Consider the following 18,239-nt stretch of genomic DNA (forward strand, 5'->3'; position numbering starts at 1 on the left):
TTATATCGGTGGTTAAATGTGGGATCAATTTGAATGATGTCAGCGGTGAAATGTGAGATCAATTTGAATGATGTGATCGGTAAAATGTGGGTTTGATTTGAATGATGTGAGCGTTAAAATGTGGGATTGATTTGAATGATGTGAGCGGTAAATTGTGGGATTGATTTGAATGATGTGAGCGGTAAAATGTGGGATTGATTTGAATGATGTGAGCGGTAAATGTGGGATTGATTTGAATGATGTGAGCGGTAAAATGTGGGATTGATTTGAATGATGTGAGCAGTAAAATGTGGGATTGATTTGAATGATGTGAGTGGTAAATGTGGGATTGATTTGAATGATGTGAGCGGTAAAATGTGGGATTGATTTGAATGATGTGAGCGGTAAAATGTGGGATTGATTTGAATGATGTGAGCGGTAAAATGTGGGATTGATTTGAATGATGTGAGCGGTAAAATGTGGGATTGATTTGAATGATGTCAGTGGTAAAATGTGGGATTAACTTGAATGATGTCAGTGGTAAAATGTGGGATTAATTTAATGATGTCAGTGGTAAAATGTGGGATTAACTCGAATGATGTCAGTGGTAAAATGTGGGATTAACTCGAATGATGTCAGTGGGAAAATGTGGGATTAACTCGAATGATGTCAGTGGGAAAATGTGGAATTAACTCGAATGATGTCAGTGGGAAAATGTGGGATTAACTCGAATGATGTCAGTGGGAAAATGTGGAATTAACTCGAATGATGTCAGTGGGAAAATGTGGAATTAACTCGACTGATGTCAGCGGAAAAATGTGGAATTAACTCGACTGATGTCAGCGGGAAAATGTGGAATTAACTCGACTGATGTCAGCGGGAAAATGTGGGATTAACTCGACTGATGTCAGCGGGAAAATGTGGGATTAACTCGACTGATGTCAGCGGGAAAATGTGGGATTAACTCGACTGATGTCAGCGGGAAAATGTGGGATTAACTCGACTGATGTCAGCGGGAAAATGTGGGATTAACTCGACTGATGTCAGCGGGAAAATGTGGGATTAACTCGACTGATGTCAGCGGGAAAATGCAGGATTAATTCGACTGATGTCAGCGGGAAAATGTGGGATTAACTCGACTGATGTCAGCGGGAAAATGCGGAATTAACTCGACTGATGTCAGGGGAAAATGTGGGATTAATTCGACTGATGTCAGCGGGAAAATGTGGGATTAACTCGACTGATGTCAGCGGGAAAATGTGGGATTAACTCGACTGATGTCAGCGGGAAAATGCGGGATTAACTCGACTGATGTCAGCGGGAAAATGCGGGATTAACTCGACTGATGTCAGCGGGAAAATGCGGGATTAACTCGACTGATGTCAGCGGGAAAATGCGGGATTAACTTGACTGATGTCAGCGGGAAAATGCGGGATTAATTTGACTGATGTCAGCGGGAAAATGCGGGATTAACTTGACTGATGTCAACGGGAAAATGCGGGATTAACTCGACTGATGTCAACGGGAAAATGCGGGATTACCTTGAATGATGTCACTGGGAAAATGCGGGATTAATTTGATAGATATCAGGAAAAGGTAGCATTGATAAAATGTGGGATTAATTTGAATTCTATCGGTGGTTAAATGTGGGATCAATTTGAATGATGTCAGCGGTGAAATGTGAGATCAATTTCAATGATGTGAGCGGTAAAATGTGGGATTGATTTGAATGATGTGAGCGGTAAAATGTGGGATTGATTTGAATGATGTGAGCGGTAAAATGTGGGATTGATTTGAATGATGTGAGCGGTAAAATGTGGGATTGATTTGAATGATGTCAGCTGCAAAATGTGGGATTGATTTGAATGATGTCAGCTGCAAAATGTGGGATTGACTTGACTGATGTCAGCTGCAAAATGTGGGATCGATTTGAATGATGTCAGCTGCAAAATGTGGGATCGATTTGAATGATGTCAGCGGGAAAATGTGGGATCGATTTGAATGATGTCAGCGGGAAAATGTGGGATTGATTTGAATGATGTCAGCGGGAAAATGTGGGATCGATTTGAATGATGTCAGCGGGAAAATGTGGGATCGATTTGACTGATGTCAGCGGGAAAATGTGGGATCGATTTGAATGATGTCAGCGGGAAAATGTGGGATCGATTTGAATGATGTCAGCGGGAAAATGTGGGATCGATTTGAATGATGTCAGCGGGAAAATGTGGGATCGATTCGAATGATGTCAGCGCTAAAATGTGGGATCGATTCGAATGATGTCAGCGCTAAAATGTGGGATCGATTCGAATGATGTCAGCGCTAAAATGTGGGATCGATTCGAATGATGTCAGCGCTAAAATGGATCGATTCGAATGATGTGAGCGGTAAAATGTGGGATTGATTTGAATGATGTCAGCTGTGAAATGTGGGAATGATTTGAATGATGTCAGCTGTGAAATGTGGGAATGATTTGAATGATGTCAGCTGTGAAATGTGGGATCGATTTGACTGATGTCAGCGGGAAAATGTGGGATTAACATGTATGATGTCAGTGGAAAATGTGGGATCGATTTGAATGATGTCAGCGGGAAAATGTGGGATTTATGTGAATGATGTCAGCTGCAAAATGTGGGATTGATTTGAATGATGTCAGCAGTAAAATGTGGGATTGATGTGATTGTAATCAGGAAAATATAGCAGTGGTAAAATGTGGGATTTATTCGAATGATGTCAGCCGGAAAATGTGGGATCAATTTGAGTGATGTCAGCGGGAAAATGCGAGATTGATTTGAATGATGTCAGCTGCAAAATGTGGGATTGATTTGAATGATGTCAGCTGCAAAATGTGGGATTGATTTGAATGATGTCAGCTGCAAAATGTGGGATTGATTTGAATGATGTCAGCGGGAAAATGTGGGATCGATTTGAATGATGTCAGCGGGAAAATGTGGGATCGATTCGAATGATGTCAGCGGTAAAATGTGGGATCGATTCGAATGATGTCAGCGGTAAAATGTGGGATCGATTCGAATGATGTCAGCGGTAAAATGTGGGATCGATTCGAATGATGTCAGCGGTAAAATGTGGGATCGATTCGAATGATGTCAGCGGTAAAATGTGGGATCGATTCGAATGATGTCAGCGGTAAAATGTGGGATCGATTCGAATGATGTCAGCGCTAAAATGTGGGATCGATTCGAATGATGTCAGCGCTAAAATGTGGGATCGATTTGACTGATGTCAGCGGGAAAATGTGGGATCGATTTGAATGATGTCAGCGGGAAAATGTGGGATTTATGTGTATGATGTCAGCGGGAAATTGTGGGATTTATTTGAATGATGTCAGCTGCAAAATGCGGGATTGATTTGAATGATGTCAGCTGCAAAATGCGGGATTGATTTGAATGATGTCAGCTGCAAAATGTGGGATTGATTTGAATGATGTCAGCTGCAAAATGCGGGATTGATTTGAATGATGTCAGCAGTAAAATGTGGGATTGATTTGATTGTAATCAGGAAAATGTAGCAGTGGAAAAATGTGGGATTTATTTGAATGATGTCAGCCGGAAACTGTGGCATCAATTCGAATGATGTCAGCTGGAAAATGTGGGATTTATTTGAATGATGTCAGCTGGAAACTGTGGCATCAATTTGAATGATGTCAGTGGTAAAATGTGGGATTGATTTGACTGATGTCAGCGGGAAAATGCGGGATTGATTTGAATGATGTCAGCGGTAAAATGCGGGATTTATTTGAATGATGTCAGTGGTAAAATGCGGGATTGATTTGAATGATGTCAGCTGCAAAATGCGGGATTGATTTGAATGATGTGAGCGGTAAAATGTGGGATTGATTTGAATGATGTGAGCGGTAAAATGTGGGATTGATTTGAATGATGTCAGTGGTAAAATGTGGGATTGACTTGAATGATGTCAGATGCAAAATGTGGGATTGACTTGAATGATGTCAGCTGCAAAATGTGGGATTGACTTGAATGATGTCAGATGCAAAATGTGGGATTGACTTGAATGATGTCAGCTGCAAAATGTGGGATTGATTTGAATGATGTCAGCTGCAAAATGTGGGATTGATTTGAATGATGTCAGCCGGAAAATGTGGGATCAATTCGAGTGATGTCAGCGGGAAAATGTGGGATCAATTCGAGTGATGTCAGCGGGAAAATGTGGGATCAATTCGAGTGATGTCAGAGGGAAAATGTGGGATCAATTCGAGTGATGTCAGCGGGAAAATTTGGGATCAACGTGACTGATGTCAGCTGGAAAATTTGGGATCAACGTGACTGATGTCAGTGGTAAAATGCGGGATCAATTTGAATGATGTCAGTGGTAAAATGCGGGATCAATTTGAATGATGTCAGTGGTAAAATGCGGGATCAATTTGAATGATGTCAGTGGTAAAATGCAGGATCAATTTGAATGATGTCAGTGGTAAAATGCGGGATCAATTTGAATGATGTAAGTTTTAAAATGGGGATTAATTTGAATGATTTCAGTTTTAAAATGGGGATCAATTTGAATGATGTAAGTTTTAACATGGGGGATCAATTTGAAAGATATCATTGATAAAATGAGGGATCAATTTGAAACATATCAGGTAACGGTAGCAGTGATAAAATGTAGGATTCATTTGAAAGATATCAGGTAAAGGTAGTAGTGATAAGTGTGGGATTATTTTGAAAGATATCGGGAAAAGGTGGGAGTGATAAAATGTTTAGTGTATCAAGGCTTATATGAGCTGATGTTATCTAGAGTATGCAGTTATCCTGTAATATCAAATGATCAGAGAATTAATAAATATCAAATTATCTTCCAAGTTGATATTGAAAGCACAAAATTATCATGTATTGATTTGAAGCAGAAATTATAATTTTGGAATACATTACTTGTATGTATACCTATAATCTTAGTATTTTTAGAAGACTGCTGTCATAATTTGACAGACACTATAACATTACTTTAAATGGTTCTTTGACTGATATTCAAAAAGAGGAGGTTTCAGGTCACTGTGAATGTTGTATGGGTGGTCGTGATGTAGCAGTGAATTTTATTATGTTGTACTCCATGCTACAAATAGTTCATTTGGACCAGACATCTGATCATTCTTTTTCATTTGCTTCGGATTGGTCTAAGAATTGTTATGAATGTTTGTGATGTTTTTATTACATTTCAAGAAACTGAGGCAATAGACTTATGATCACATATCACACTAATGATGAAGTTTGACTATTAAAGATTCTAGCTTACTTTTGTGATTATCAGAAAGTAATTATAAGTGCTGCAAAGGTAAGTTAAATCTTAGGCTTGTCATGATTGTATTCAATAAAAGTATTAAATTAGTAAAAAATATGTTAGGGTTGCAGCAATAAAACAGTCACTCAGGCATCATAAACAAAAATTTTTATAGGCTTGTTGAATTAAAGTAGACATCTTTGACAATTGCATTCCTTCACTTTTTTGCCATTCTCAGAATTGGATACACCATGACAGCCACTTAAGGAAGCAAAGAACTGATCATTATTTTATGTTTTTGCTTGTTGCCCATTGCCAATATTATTTTCATTATTTTTACATATAGTAATTTTTCTTCTCATATATGGTTATATTAATCAGTAATAATGTTTATGGACCACATCACTACTGCTTTGTTGGGTTCTCTTTTGTGTTCTCTGATCTCATTGCAGTGAATAATCATTCACTGTTCACCATCTTATTCAAATTTTATGATATTTTAGAATAAGCTATGAACTTTCTTCTAATTCTTTTTTCAAAATATTATTATCTTTTAAAATTAGTAGAAATAAGAAAAATGAGTAAAGTAATAAAGTTAATGCTAATCTATCTGTCAATTTCGTAGTCAAAACGAATGTTGTTGGCAATGTTTTGATTAATGAGATATATGTAATAGTAATATGTTTTATTTATTCTGAAAATACATGTGCAAATCTATAGTGCAAATAGTGTGATAATATTTATTATTTTATGAAACTGCTTTTGTTTGGCAGGTGTGTAAATGTGTGTGTGCTGAAGTTTGTTAAAAATCATTGAGAAAACAGCCAAAAAAATTACAATGGTAATTACACTATATTTACATAATGGTTTTCTTCAACTGATGACCTATACATGCATATATTCAATACATTTTGAATGAATGAACATAGGTAGATAACAGCTTCTTTAAATTTTAGATAGAATTGCAAATAGAAAAGACTTGGTAATTACTCATAACAAATTAATTTCAGGATTGGCAGCCACCGTTTACAGTAGATGTGGACAATTTCAAGTTTACTCCTCGTGTTCAAAGATTAAATGAACTTGAAGTAAGTCGTATTTTTTTTGTTTTACAAAGATAATTACTCTGTCTTGTATGTAAAGAAGTACATGTAGACATGCGTTATTAAAATTGTTAGTTTTTGTTATGCTAACTTGAGTATTTATTATCATTCTATATTTATTTTGGACTTCTAATATTTTGTCAATTAATTATTTTTTTCCAAGTTAAATTTACTAGTAGTATTTCTTTTATTTAAAATGTATATTAATTTGTTTTTTATATCAAAGTTTGAGGTCAGTAATATTTTAAAGTGGTCTTATGGTTTAACAGTATTTGTTTTTAAGAGTAAAACACCATCCTGAGAAGGTTGGAATTTTTCTGAACAGCTGAGAATGGGAACTAAGTAGGGCAAATAATACACACAGTGAAAACAACAAGAAAAACATGTAAATTAGACATGCAGAATTAAACCTTTTATACTTTTAATGTCAAAATAAATGTTCAGTCCCAAATACTTACTGATGTAGATTATATAACTACTGGAGGATCTATGAAAACATTGGAACAAAACACCTGGAATCAAAATGGTGCATAGATAACAATGTGGACAGTGAAAGTTAAGTAAGCTAGTGATCATAACAACAGTTGAGATGAGCAATTTTTGAGTGATTTTTTGTGAATTAATCACAAGAAAGGAGAAAGAGAGAAAGGATATTTAGAATTGTTGAAAGAAAATGACATAATTGGTGTATGAAAGTAAAGAAAGGACAAAAAATAATACATAAGTTAAGATTAAACACTTTGAAAATAATTAGGATGTAAGGTAAATATTACATACAAGAAAATGATCCTCTGGAATAATTCAATAACTAATTTTCAGTATTTAAAATCTATACTGCATATGTCAATATTTACTTCATAGTTCTTAAATAAGGAATTTGGGTAGATTTGAGCTATGTTAAGCCATATTCTGGCAAACAAAATAACAAATAACTAAGATATAATATTAGAAGATACTGTATATAAATTGTTGTTGTTTGTTCTGCAGGCTACTACAAGGATAAAGTTAAATTTTCTGGATCAGATTGCAAAGTTTTGGGAATTACAGGTATGTTGTGTTCTATAGAATCAAAATAATGGTGTATGGATTTAGAAGGAACCACACATAAGCCTTGTTTATTCTATAAAAGTCTAATAACTTTTTCTGAATCTTTAAACTTTAAGTATTGTACTTGTATATATGTCAACATATACAGAATTTTTTGTGAATTTTCAAATTGTTAATACTAAAATAGACAATATTTGCAGGGCTCTTCATTGAAAATTCCAAATGTAGAAAGGAAACTTTTAGATCTTCATCTATTGCATCGTGTAAGTGTTTGTAGTTTCTCATTACATTTATAGTTTGCTCCGTATCATAATACACTTTTTTTTTGTTACCCATCTCGACCAAAATATAACTGTACACTGCTACTCGCTACTTTGTATTCTGTCAGTCTAGTGGGTTTTACATATTTACAATGACAGCTCTTTTCCTGTTTAAACATATTTGTAATAGCATTTTAATTATTGTTAGGCAAGAGTTAAATGTCTGATGCTTGATTTGGGGGGGGGTTAAATTTTTTTCAGGATTGTTACATGACACACTTGGGAGCTTCTTTAAATTTGGTTCACAAACACAATATCACACTTTTATTGGTATGAATAAAGGACTAAATATTATAAAATAAAGGTTCTGATATATTATTTTTTGTGTATATGTTTGCAACCTTTCCTCCCAAGCAGCTGAACAGTATATTTGAGAGCATATAATGCTAAAATTTGGGTTTTGACATCCATGGTGTGTAGAGCACAGATAACCCATTTCAGTAGTTTTTGTTCTTAACAAAAACAAACAAAATATACATTTTTTAATCATCCAGGAATTCTTTATTCATGTTTATTTTGATACTTGGATGTGTGAATGAATACAAACATTTTTGTGTAATTGAAAAAAAAATTGTGAAATTTTGAATGTGATAAATATTTCTAAAATAATTTGATCCTGAATTTATTTTTCTTCAAAGAACAATAACAGCAGAAAATTCCAGAAGAGCTATTGGGCAAATTTTAGACCAATCCCAAGCAAATGAAACAAAGAAAAAATATAATGGGATTTTTCTGTGTTTAAAATTGGAAAGTCCTAGGTTGTTATTTTTGAACATGTTTTTACACAGTTGTGAAACTGAAGAATGAGGTAATATTGCAGTCACATTTGTGATTTCTTGATTTTATGATTTTGAATTTATAGAGGTGTAGCTTATCAGGTGGATGGTACAACTGTTCAAGTTTTAAATTGAGATTTGCTGCCATGACAATGTGATTTCTTGCAAAATTTATACACTGATGTTTTCTCAACTGTTAAGCCTGTTCTCTGTTTTCTAGCTTGTTCATCATGAAGGTGGAATGGATGTTGTAACCAGGGAGAGAAAATGGTCTAAAGTGGCTTTTCGCATGGGATATCCACCAGGAAAGAGTATTGGTTCTCTCTTACGACACCATTATGAGCGTATTCTATACCCTTATGATGTGTTTAAAAGTGGAGCAAGTGTTGGAAAAATAGTAAGTTGGGTGTAATTGAAACTTTTTAAACAAATTATGGTAAACGAAGAGTTAAAATCACATCATACTAAAATATGGTACTTGTTATTTTTAATGTATCTTGCTGTGTATCCAAGGTTGTTGTGGTACATTGGTTGTTATTGAGTTATAGCAGAACATTGTTGTTTTTGTTGAAGTGGATTAAGGCACAGTGTGCAAAACAGTGGACAAACCACAGATGTATTTTTTTTAAATTAACAATAGTTTTGACAGTTATTTCCACTGTTTAAAATAAAGTATGTACAGTTTATTTAATCAGTTCAGTGCTGTTAAAACAGCTTTTCTTCATACATTGAGAAGTGTGATATATTAGTGAAACTGCTTTTTTAGTTTCAAAATTTGACTTTCTAATTAAAGTTTGATTGCACATGAGAAAAACAATCTGATTTTATTTATTTTGTTTAATTTTGCACACTTCTGTCAATACTTAAATGTGATATCCTCAAAAAATGGGTATAGTAATCAAAACAAGCAAAAAGTAACATCTATTTGAGTTCTGGTTTTTACATAATTTATTTGATTAAAAATTATAATTTTGTTCACTGTCTTCCTTCAGTGATATGTTATTGCTTACACAGTAAGTGAATTATAAAAAAAAAAAATCAGTTTCATAAAATTTGAAACAAAATTAACTTTAAATATTGTCTAATTCAGCATTTTTTAAACTTTTGTCACCTATGAACTCTCTTCCTCTCTTTGTTTTAAATGGGTGAGAAAGTGAATTGAGTGACATGATAAAATATGTGGATACATATTAAAGTGCTACATGTTTTAGTAATTACTTATTTTCATTAATAAAAAATATATTAAAATGCCTAATTTTGCATTATTGCATTATTGATTTTACATCAAGCATTCCCACCCCCCAAAGAGATCATTTGTACCCCCCCCTGGAAGGACATGCCACACACTTTGGGGAACACTGGTCTAATACATCTTATGATAAAGGTAATGTTGTGTACTGAGTAAATATTAGTTTTGATTCATGAAGAGTCATTTAAGGTGATAATTAGCAAAGTAAAGTAAATCTCTTTAATTATATCAAAAATTTCTAAAATCTTAACCTTTCAAATTGTTTTTGGCATAGAATTTTGAGGATTCTAGGGAGAAGGACAAAAAAGATACAGATTACATTCCTCATGGGATTCCTTCACGTCAGGCAATCAAACCTCCTCCTGAACAAGTTGCTCGACGGTCTAAACGGCATACGAAGGGGACCATGCCTTGTTCAGAGAATGCGGGTAAACTGATCTTAAATATTAATGTGTGAAATTGATACTTATTGTTCAGTTAGTTCTGGTATTTTGTAATGGAGTTATGACTTTGAGTTTCAGATAATTTATACAAGATGCTTATTTGTAGAAACAAAAAGTCCCTGAGCTTAGAAACTAGTTGCAGTCTTTGTGACTTAACAGTGTACTTTCTAACTTTAATAAAATTAAGGAAGACAGTATTGTATGATGAAACAGTTTTCTAATGCTATCTGTAGACAGCCATATTCATCTTAGAGTTTGTTTAAAATCTACAAACACTTGAAGCATGAGAGTTCTATTTCTTAGCTCTAGACATTTCACATTAATCTGTGAAAAACATGCTTCACGAAAGTGATTGATTATTGTCGTGGCCAGAGTTACCATTAAAAAAAAATGAATGAATTATTTTCAAAGTTTCTAATAACTATGAAGAATTGTGTTCCTTTCACTTTGTGGAAAAATTTATAACTAATCTCATACTTTTGTTATTGATTCATTTTATTTATGAAGCACTGGGTACTGGTGCACAGGTTCATGTAGCAAAATTATGTTCACAAACTAAGTCTGAAAGTGTTAGTGACAAACTTTGTGTCTTTCACGCTGTCTGATCAGTTTGCAAAGTTTGCACCTTTCAAAAGATCTGATCAGCTGACAGTCTGTTTCTTAAGATCGTTTAAGAGATTACTGCCATACTTCTGAAGTAGTCCAGTTTCACACAATATGAACTTGCATAATGAGATAATGATGCCTTAGAGATGCTCAAAATGATTCAGGATATCGGATGTTTGCAACTTACTCTGACACGTTTTTTTTAAAGCTAGACTGCCACAAAAAAATCTTTAAAGTTACCTCAAAATTAACTTAGTTGTTCAGTTGTAAAAATATTCTGAGGAACAAGATTGAAACTGTGTTCAGATGCACGAAAAATAAAGACGTACTTGGACCATTTTTTGTCCATGCTACTTGACAATATAAAATATTGTCTGAAAGATACTCTCATTAGTCTTGACTTGTATGTCCAATTTTATTAAAATTTAGGGAGGTGAGATTTTGAGATTGTTGATTGGATAGGAAATCACTCAGTTATGGTAGGTGTCTTATGTTATGAAAGTCAGCAGAAATGGGCACTGGGGACATGTGCATCCTGCAATTTTGACCAAATAGAGAAGTGCTTTGAATACAGAATAGACTCGTGTAACTAATGTGGAATGTTGCTGTTTTATATTTGAATTATGGTACAGCTAATATAGCAAATAAAGTGCCCCAATCATCAGTGCTCTCCCTAAGTTTAAATGTGCTCTGCCTCCTGTGATTCAAAGCTGTACATTTTAGCAGAAGACAGCATATTGTGAAACACTTCTGAAAATGAGCCATGAGTTAATAGTATTTACTTGTTATTGAAAAGGAAAATTCTTTCATAACAAGTATGTTGAGTAATGCCTTTTCATTGGTGGTAATTAATCAGAGGAAGATGAGATGAAATGTGACCACTATTTTTTTTTTTTTTTTTTTTTTCATTTTTCAGGATGATCTAGACTACTCTGCAAACAATGAGTTAAGAAAACTGCAGTTTTATGGTGCAGGACCAAAGATGCTGGGTTACAGTCCATCTGAAGGTAAATCAGTCATACAGAGTTTGACTTGTGGGTTTAGTGTCTAGGTGTTAGCTAGTAATTGCCATGTTCATCACAAACAAATGTTAATTGTGTGCTGTGATTAATTTTTTGCTCATGTAAGACTTTACAAGATCTAGTTTAGTTCTGTACAGTTTTATGGCCACCATCGGTCAGTTGGTCTGAAGCCTGAATGAGCCTAAGCAAACTTGCTTGGCTCAGTAAATGAGATGAACTATCCTGACAATGTCAGTTGAGCAAAAAATATCCTTTTTATGACCTCACAAAGTGGAATTAGTTAGTTACAATGATCACATTCAACTTTAAAGTACTGTTGCTGAATGTTGTGTATCTGTTGGGTAGCTACTCCAGCAGTATTTTTGAACAGTCTGCTACTAACTACCATGAATAAGTAATTATAAGTACTTTAGTTTTAGGTCTTAGGGTGGGGAAGATGGTGCTCATATGCTTGTAATATTACCTATTGTGGTAGAAGCTAAAGACCTGTCAACTACATAAAATATAATTTTGTGTTAATGAATCCATTATGTTATGAACAAAATGAAACTTCCTCCATTAAATATCATTGGTCATAGCAATTAAAAAATTTCACCATGATGAGACTCAGGAGCACTATAAGTTGAGGAATATTCTTTTGTTTTTGAATTTTGCACAAAGCTACTCGAGGGTTATGTGTGCTAGCCATCCCTGATTTAGCAGTGTAAGACTAGAGAGAAGGCAGCTAGTCATCACCACCCACCTTAGGCTACTCTTTTACCACCGAATAGTGGGATTGACTATCAAATTATAATGCTCCCATGGCTGAAAGGGCGAGCATGTTTAGTGTGACAGGGATTCGAACCCACGACCCTCAGATTACAAGTAGAATGCCCTAACCCACCTGGCCCTGCTGGGCCGTTGAGTAAAATGGTTTTGTAATATTAAAGTGTAGCCACTTTGGTAGAACGTAAGAAAATAAAATCAGTCAAGGTTTGAGTTGCAGAGTAACTTTGTTGTTGACAATTAATCTTTGAGAAATGCTTTAACCTTCAAATGTGGTTTGCATAGTTCTGTAATAACTGTGGCAGGCAACACTTTTCACCATGAAGCCAGAAACACTTTGTTATAATAAATGATGATTAAAAGCCATTATTGCATAAAAAGAACATATTTTTATTACAGTAAAATGTGCAATTGACAATGAATTGAACTTAACAGCAGCTTTTTCTTTCATGTTTTGACTACTCAGACTTCAAACCTTGTAACCAATGTGTCAAATCTGCTCTTGTGTTTACTACTACAGATTTGTATTGTGGCTTCTGTGAATCTAGTTACCATTCTTGCATCATTGCTTGGTTTAAGATTTTGTGATGAAAAACCATACACATAAATGTATCTATACTGTATCACTAGAGGTAAAGACTTTACTGCATCTCATTAATAATTACTCTGATATACTGTATCACTAGAGGTAAAGGCTTTACTACATCTCATTAATAATTACTCTGATATATTGTATCACTAGAGGTAAAGGCTTTACTACATCTCATAAATAGTTTTCAAGTTGGTCAAAAATAAATGTACCATGCAACATCCTTAATGCCAACATTATCTGTAGGAACCTCTATTAAAATGTCATGAGATAATGAGAGAAACCTTGAGAAACTGTGTTAAAACATAATCAGACAATGATAGGGACTTAACCCTTTCAGTATGACTTTTATATTCTTAAAACAGAATACATACAATTTAAGTGTGTATAAGTGACACAGAATACATACAATTTAAGTGTGTATAAGTGACACAGAATACATATTGAATACTTTCTGCATACTAAGAAATTTCCACATATCACATCTGAATGTTTGTGTGTCCCAATAGTTGCATCTCCCAGCAGCTATTTATGGAACTTGTGTATACATTGAGGTGAAAGTAACACAAGAACATCTTATAATCAAAGTTTTATTCCTACAATTGTGAAAAAGAAAGACATTAATCATTCTTGCAAAATATTAGTGGAGCATATACAAAATGTTTTTCCGGCTATATGCTGAGACAAGTATAACCTAACCAGTACTTAAAGGATTCAGTTAGGAAGGTAACCCATTTAGAAAGTTCTTTTAAAACAGCATATTATGAGATTAGCTTAAATTTACTGGGTTTGCCATTCTGAAAGCTGTTTTAAAATATCATGACCCATTCAATATAGAAATATTCTGTAAAAATTAATATTTTTGATATATTTGTTCATAAGTGTAGATTGATACTGTGTTGATTAAAATTAAGAATAATGTCTTGCACATAAACTTTAGTACTTCAAATGTTATTTATAAATCATTTATTCATGGTAAAGATGAACTCTGTGTTTTGCTGTAAAATTTAGCAATTTTTAGCATATTAAAGCTAACTTTATGCAGTTTGTAGTGGCTTCATAATCTGTTATAAATATTAGCAAATGCAAATTACATCGTACCAGAGAGAGAGAGAGAGAGAGTGTGTGTGTGTGTGTGTATTGAAGTAACTCATGGATATTTAAGAATTATGGGAGGATACAGGATGTTGGTTTGACAACTTGATTCTGTGACCCCCCTTTTTTTTTTTTTTGGAACACACTGCCTTATTTATTCACTGGCATTATGGATTACATATAAAAGTTGGAATATACCTATTGCATTGTAGGTAATAATGCTGTAAATATTACCTCTTAAAGTTGCATTTTACTGCTAATACCACAGCTTTGATCTTATTTAATATTTAATTGATTATTGTTAGCACATATTTCATTTTAAAAACACTTAAAATTTTTAGACCTGTAAGTTTGTGCATATTCTACAGGAATATTTTTTTCATTTCCTAAATGCTATCATCATATTCTATAAAACCTCAATTTCTTTAATCTTGTGGATAATAACGGGGTCTGTATTAGTTTTCAACCAAAGAGACATAAATATTATCTGATACTGTCACTGTCCAATGGGTAAATTGTAATTTTTTGCCAGTTGCTGGTAGTATCTGCTTAGGTCTAAGGAGTAGAACCAGTCTTCTGTTACAGAACATGCATACAAGTGTGTATATAATGTTTTCAGTTTACTGTACAGGTATTCTCAGGCATTACTTTGTATGGAATGTTATAATTTTGTTTGTTTTATAGCCACTTAATTCAATGTACTAAATGTTTAGTAGTATTTTGTGTTGATATACCAGCTGTGTTTTTCCTTAAACACTGTAAACCAGTGCTATATGATATTAGCAAGTTCTTCTTTATTTATTACATAGTGTAATGAGATGGCTAAATGAAAGTACGTGTTTTTACATTTATTGTGAGGTTTTATTTTGTAAGTTGTTTTTATGTGATACTATCATTAGAATACATTCTATTGCACACATTTGTTTATGTTGTATTGAGGTATGCATGTGAAACTCCTCTCCAAATAGGACGTTTTCCCAAAGTATATAAATTATCAAGTTTGCATTTGTAAAGTATTGTTTACCTGTGAAATATATTGCTTGTTGTGGATGTTAACTAAGGGTAGTAAAATGTTAAAACGATTTGACATAATGGTTTGTCAAATGATGATGAAACTTGTGGTACTGGGGTTGTTCATGAGGCATAGCATTTAAGGGTAAATCATGCAATTTTGTTTGAGAAAATATGTAAATTATGTACATGATTTAAACCCTTGCACTCTGTACGAAGTGTAGGTTATCCACAAAACTGAGTCCAGTCAAGAAGATTTCTCCATTTCCTTCTAACAGTATTCTGATTCCCTCAATTCTTCTCTAGTGACCTTTTCCAGTTGTTCTTACGCCTAGTACGGTTTCTTTTACTCTAAGGATTTCATGTTTAGGGACCATGGTGACATTTTTTTTAATTTCCTAAGTTTGTGTTCAGTCCATTCCCATTTTTTTGTTTGCATTCTTTTGTAGTTTTTTTTTTCCTGTTCAGTTTTTCAGGTGCTTATTTCTGATGGTGTTTGACCACTGTATACCTAGGATGTTCTGTAGACACTTGTCGATTAAGGCTTGAAGTTTATCATTTGTGGCTCTTGTCATTCTCCCTGTTTCCTTCACATACAGATGTAACGTTGATACTGAAGATGCAAAACTTGGGTTTTTTTGTGATATCCTCAGATTGGTGTCAGTTTGAAATGCTGACCTTGCCTCTTTCCATCCTTGTTTGAATATTCTTATCTTACTCTTCATTTTTGTCATTGTTACATCTCAGATGAGTAAAGCCGTTCATTTATTTCAGCACATTTCCCTCTAGGAATATTTATCTTTAGCATTGTTGATGTACATCATGTTAGCATTATCCTTGCTAACAGTGACTCAAACCCTAGCTGATGTTATTACTAAGCTGTAAATGCTTGCACTGAATTTGTTGATGAGTATGTAATATTTGAGCTCTGTCATCAACAAAGTTCAGATTATCCAGATGTGATCAGAATGTCCACTATACCTCCAAGTTTTTACCTTCTGTATTTTCACATTATTCAATCCATTGATAAAGTAAAGAGCAAGAATGAACACAAGAAAACTTGCCTAATGTCTGTATTTACTGTGAATATTGGTACATGTTTTGGACAGTGATAGTGAACTTTTCTGGTATTCCATAATGTTCCATAAGCCAGCCTGTTGGTCTTTCATCTGCTTGTTTAGTGTCACCTTTAACCTTTTTAGGATTATTCTCCTCAGATCTTTCCGTGTTACAAATAGTATCTTGATGCTTCTATAATAGTATTTGCATTCTCTCTGATTGCCTTTCTTGTATAGCTTGATGAGTTGTTTCCCCTTTCAATTATCTGGTATCTCTTCCTTCTTTCAGATCTGTTCAAACAGCTGGTAAAACATTTCAGTATGTTTTTCAGGTATGTTATAATAGCTCCTAGTGGTATAACTTTGACTTGTTATAATAGCTCCTAGTGGTATAAGGTTGACTCCCAGTGTATTGCCATTCTTTTGCATCTACATGACTTTCTTAATTTCACATTTGTCAAGCTGGGTAGTGTTAACACACAAGGAGTGTTTTGCTTGGAAAATATCTGCAAGTTTTGTTGGGTGCAGTTCATCTGAGGGCTTCCTGATATGATTAACTCATTTTTCCTGTTGGTTGTCTTGATTTGTGAGTACATTTCCATTGTTCATCTACTGCTATACTCTTTCTGTAATGCTTCTGGTAGTGTTGTACAGCTCTTTCATGGTTTGTTGGGCACTTGCTATTTCTGCTTGCTTGGCAAGTTTGCTCATACACTTTTGGTGCTCATTTTTATTTTTGTTTGTTTGTGTGTATTGTTTGTACGCTTATTCTTTTGACATTCATGTTCGACTGTTGTTTAGGCTTTGCTTTTTCTGTAAAGTGAAATGCTACATGTGGTCTGTTTTTCTATTTTTTAAAAGAGCAGTGGAGGTTTTATTAAAGAGTAAGACTGATTGTGAAGTGTTATTATTTTTTTCTTCTGGAATAACAGTCTGTAAGGTAACATTTGTAATTGCTCTACCAGTATTCTGTTAGGGTTAAGTTACAAGCATTTATTGTGTTTGCAGGTAGAGAACATGGATTTTCCCTTAAGTTCTTGGCATCTCAGAACAAGCTTGGGAAATTAAAAGGAAATATTAATCCTGTAAGTTATATATATATATTTATCTTTGGTTGATACTGAAAAAAATGATTGGAACAGACTTTTGTATTTATTCTGTAAGGATTTGTATCGAAATACTAATTTTGTATCAATATGAATTGGTATCAAAATATATTGTAATTCTATTTTTAGCTGAATTTGATTGTGAAGAAGTACTTGTTGATAAGCAGTTAGCACTCTGTCTAGTTTGTAGTGTGTCTAATGCAGAGATGCCAACCATTACAATTTCAGTATAATCATTACGATTTTGGTGTATACATTATGACAATACGCTTATACAGACAAATATTACGACTTGTTGCAACTCCCAAATTATTATATATTATATAAGCCTATACAATAAAGTGATAAATTGTTCTCCCAGGGCTTGAAAGGGGTGAAAAGAAAATTTCTAGTGAGATGCAAATAAATTTTGATAATAAATAAAAGACGTAGTCCAAATGGCTACTTCCAATAATCATATTTGTGCTTGAAATAATAAAAAATATTTGTATCTCCAATGTCTACCAATAGTTTGAGTGCAGTTCTTCTTCATACTAGGTACGTAGGTAGATGGGTATTTCTCGTTTTCTAAGTGGCATAGAAACACCAATGCGATCGTTCACAAGATGGAAAAAAGAGGCCTCTTTTACCAGATTGTCTTGTTTCTGGCAAATCTAAAAGGACTAAAACTGTGAAAGGGCTCTGTCTACAATCATTACACACAGTAATTTGAAATAGTTGGCATCTTTGCAAATGTAATTTGAAACATTTAAAAATATATTCTAACCTGTGTAAACCTGTTGAACTATTTTGACACATATTCATGGTAGGTCAGTTTTTA

General features: G+C 33.9%; 1 protein-coding gene across 1 annotated transcript in view; it reads left to right on the forward strand.

The window, feature by feature from the left end:
- Positions 1-18,239, forward strand: part of LOC143240442 (lysine-specific demethylase 5A-like) — a 108,749-nt gene that overhangs the window by 14,026 nt on the left and 76,484 nt on the right. The window contains 7 exon segments of the mRNA XM_076482878.1: positions 6,240-6,317; positions 7,320-7,379; positions 7,580-7,642; positions 8,696-8,872; positions 9,999-10,150; positions 11,689-11,780; positions 17,322-17,398. Coding sequence (XP_076338993.1) covers positions 6,240-6,317; positions 7,320-7,379; positions 7,580-7,642; positions 8,696-8,872; positions 9,999-10,150; positions 11,689-11,780; positions 17,322-17,398 — 699 coding nt within the window.

Source organism: Tachypleus tridentatus, chromosome 13 (assembly GCF_004210375.1).
Source record: "Tachypleus tridentatus isolate NWPU-2018 chromosome 13, ASM421037v1, whole genome shotgun sequence".
NCBI lineage: Eukaryota > Metazoa > Arthropoda > Merostomata > Xiphosura > Limulidae > Tachypleus > Tachypleus tridentatus.